Below are 3,668 nucleotides of genomic sequence, written 5' to 3'. Positions count from 1 at the left end.
GCACAAGCACCCTCCCTCGCACACTCAGCCCTTGCACAAGCACTCTCCCTCGCACAAGCACCCTCCCTCGCACACCCAGCCCTCGCACGAGCCCTCTCCCTCCCCCCAGCACCCCGGCACCCACCCTCCTGTGCGCGGGCGATGGAGCCGAAGGAGCCCAGGCCCTTGCACAAGCACCCTCTCTCGCACACTCAGCCCTCACACAAGCACCCTCCCTCGCACAAGCACCCTCCCTCGCACACCCAGCCCTCGCACGAGCGCTCTCCCTCCCCCCAGCACCCCGGCACCCACCCTCCTGTGCGCGGGCGATGGAGCCGAAGGAGCCCAGGCCCTCGCGGGCCAGGAAGCCCCCGAAGACGTTGGGGAAGGGGTCTCCGCCGACCTGGGTGGACTCCTCCACCCGCACCTCGCGCGTGGTCTCGCCGCCCCGCGTCTTGCTGATCTCGGTGCGCTCCGTGCGCGTGTAGGTGTGGCTGCTCCGCGTGAAGCTGCGCGTCAGGCGCTCCTGCGCCGAAACCATCTGGAACCAGTTCCCTGCCGGCCGCGGCGGGACGCACGGGCGGGCGCAGGGGTGGAGGCAGGGGTGGGCGGGCGCGTGGATGGAGACGTGGATGGACGTAGGGATGGACGTAGGGATGGATGGAGACGTGGATGGAGACATGGATGGACGTAGGGATGGATGGAGACGTGGATGGAGACGTGGATGGACGTAGGGATGGACGTAGGGATGGACGTAGGGATGGAGACAGGGATAGAGACGTGGGTGGACATAGGGATGGATGGAGACGTGGATGGAGACGTGGATGGACGTAGGGATGGATGGAGACATGGATGGAGACGTGGATGGAGACGTGGATGGACGTAGGGATGGATGGAGACGTGGATGGAGACGTGGATGGAGACATGGATGGACGTAGGGATGGAGACAGGGATAGAGACGTGGGTGGACATAGGGATGGAGATAGGGATGGAGACATGGATGGACGTAGGGATGGATGGAGACATGGATGGAGACGTGGATGGACGTAGGGATGGACGTAGGGATGGATGGAGACATGGATGGACGTAGGGATGGATGGAGACATGGATGGAGACATGGATGGACGTAGGGATGGACGTAGGGATGGATGGAGACATGGATGGACGTAGGGATGGATGGAGACATGGATGGAGACATGGATGGACGTAGGATGGATGGAGACATGGATGGATGTAGGGATGGATGGAGACATGGATGGACATAGGGATGGACGGACGTAGGGATGGATGGAGACATGGATGGACATAGGGATGGACAGATGTAGGGATGGATGGAGACATGTATGGAGACATGGATGGACGTAGGGATGGATGGAGACATGGGTGGAGACATGGATGGACGTAGGGATGGATGGAGACATGGGTGGAGACATGGATGGACGTAGGGATGGACGTAGGGATGGATGGAGACGTGGATGGAGACATGGATGGACATAGGGATGGATGGAGACATGGATGGAGACGTGGATGGACGTAGGGATGGATGGAGACGTGGATGGAGACGTGGATGGACGTAGGGATGGACGTAGGGATGGATGGAGACATGGATGGACGTAGGGATGGATGGAGACATGGATGGAGACATGGATGGACGTAGGGATGGATGGAGACATGGATGGATGTAGGGATGGATGGAGACATGGATGGACATAGGGATGGACGGACGTAGGGATGGATGGAGACATGGATGGACATAGGGATGGACAGATGTAGGGATGGATGGAGACATGTATGGAGACATGGATGGACGTAGGGATGGATGGAGACATGGGTGGAGACATGGATGGACGTAGGGATGGATGGAGACATGGGTGGAGACATGGATGGACGTAGGGATGGACGTAGGGATGGATGGAGACGTGGATGGAGACATGGATGGACATAGGGATGGATGGAGACATGGATGGAGACGTGGATGGACGTAGGGATGGATGGAGACGTGGATGGAGACGTGGATGGACGTAGGGATGGACGTAGGGATGGATGGAGACGTGGATGGAGACATGGATGGACATAGGGATGGACGGACGTAGGGATGGATGGAGACGTGTATGGAGACATGGATGGACGTACGGATGGATGGAGACATGGGTGGAGACATGGATGGACGTAGGGATGGACGGACGTAGGGATGGATGGAGACATGGATGGAGACATGGATGGACGTAGGGATGGACGGACGTAGGGATGGATGGAGACATGGATGGAGACATGGATGGACGTAGGGATGGATGGAGACATGGATGGACGTAGGGATGGAGACAGGGATGGACACGGATGGAGACAGGGATGGATGTAGGGATGGAGACAGGGATGGAGACAGGGATGGACGTAGGGATGGACGTAGGGATGGAGACAGGGATGGACACAGGGATGGAGACAGGGATGGAGACAGGGATGGACGTAGGGATGGAGACAGGGATGGAGACAGGGATGGAGACAGGGATGGAGACAGGGATGGAGACCGGGATGGATGGAGACATGGAGACACGGATGGAGACAAGGATGGATGGAGGCAGGGATGGACGGACACGGGGATGGACGTGGGGATGGACACAGGGTGGGGCGGCGGGGACGGACGTCGGGCGGGGCGCAGGGGTGGGTGGGCACAGGGGTGGCGGCGCAGGTGGGCGGGCACGCGGGGGACCACAGGCACAAGCAGACACGCGTGGGCGGGCGGACGCACGGACGGACGCACGGACGGACGCACGGACGGACGCAGACGGACGGACGCACGGACGGACGCATGGATGGACGCATGGACGGACGCGTGGGCGGACGCGTGGGCGGGCGCACGGGTGGGCGCGTGGGCGGAGGCACACAACGGGCACGGGCGGGCGGGACGGACACGAGGCCGGACGGACGGACGGACAGACGGGAAGAGAAGGAAGAAGGAGGTGGAAATCAGAGCCGGAGCGGCTGAGGTGTGTCCCTGTCCCCAAGCCCCATGGAGGAGGAGGAGGAGGAAGAGGAGGAGGAGAAGAGGAGGAGGGGAAGGAGAAGGAGAAGAAGGAGGAGGAGGAGAAGGAGAAGGAGGAAGAGAAGGAGGAGAAGAGGAGGAGGGGAAGGAGAAGGAGAAGGAGAAGGAGAAGGAGAAGGAGAAAGACAAGGAGGAGGAGAAGGAGAAGGAGGAAGAGAAGGAGAAGGAGGGAGAGGAGGAGGAGAAGAGGAGGAGAAGGAGAAGGAGAAGGAGAAGGAGAAGGAGGAGGAGGAGGAGGAGGAAGAAGAGGAGGACGAGGAGAAGGAGAAAGGAGGAGGAGAAGGAGCAGGAAGAAGAGGAGGAGGAGGAGGAGGAGGAGGAGGCAGAGGAGGAGGAGGATGAGGAGGTGGAGGAGGAAGAGGAGAAGAAGGAGAAGGAGGAAGAGAAGGAGGAGAAGAGGAGGAGAAGGAGAAGGAGAAGGAGGAGGAGAAGGAGCAGGAAGAAGAGGAGGAGGAGAAGGAGGAGGAGGAGGAGAAGGAGACGGAGAAGGAGGAAGAGGAGGAGGAGGAGGAGGAGAAGGAGGAGGAGCAGGAAGAAGAGGAGGAGGAGGAGGAGGAGGAGAAGAAGGAGAAGGAGAAGAAGGAGGAAGAGGAGAAGGAGAAGGAGGAAGAGGAGGAGGAGGAGGCAGAGGAGGAAGAGGAGAAGAAGG

The 3,668-nt window shown here is 60.1% G+C and overlaps 1 protein-coding gene across 1 annotated transcript in view; it reads right to left on the bottom strand.

Annotated features, from left to right (window-relative positions):
* Nucleotides 1-291: 291 nt before the first annotated feature.
* LOC142596964 (filamin-C-like) overlaps nucleotides 292-3,668 on the bottom strand; it is a gene marked incomplete at its 3' end in the record, with an annotated part of 43,271 nt that continues 39,894 nt past the window's right edge. Inside the window, 1 exon segment of the mRNA XM_075727407.1 lies at nucleotides 292-534. Coding sequence (XP_075583522.1) covers nucleotides 292-534 — 243 coding nt within the window.

Source organism: Pelecanus crispus, unplaced genomic scaffold, assembly GCF_030463565.1.
Source record: "Pelecanus crispus isolate bPelCri1 unplaced genomic scaffold, bPelCri1.pri SCAFFOLD_266, whole genome shotgun sequence".
NCBI lineage: Eukaryota > Metazoa > Chordata > Aves > Pelecaniformes > Pelecanidae > Pelecanus > Pelecanus crispus.
The sequence above is the reverse complement of the archived record's forward strand: the minus strand, read 5'-3'. Positions and strand labels throughout refer to the sequence as shown.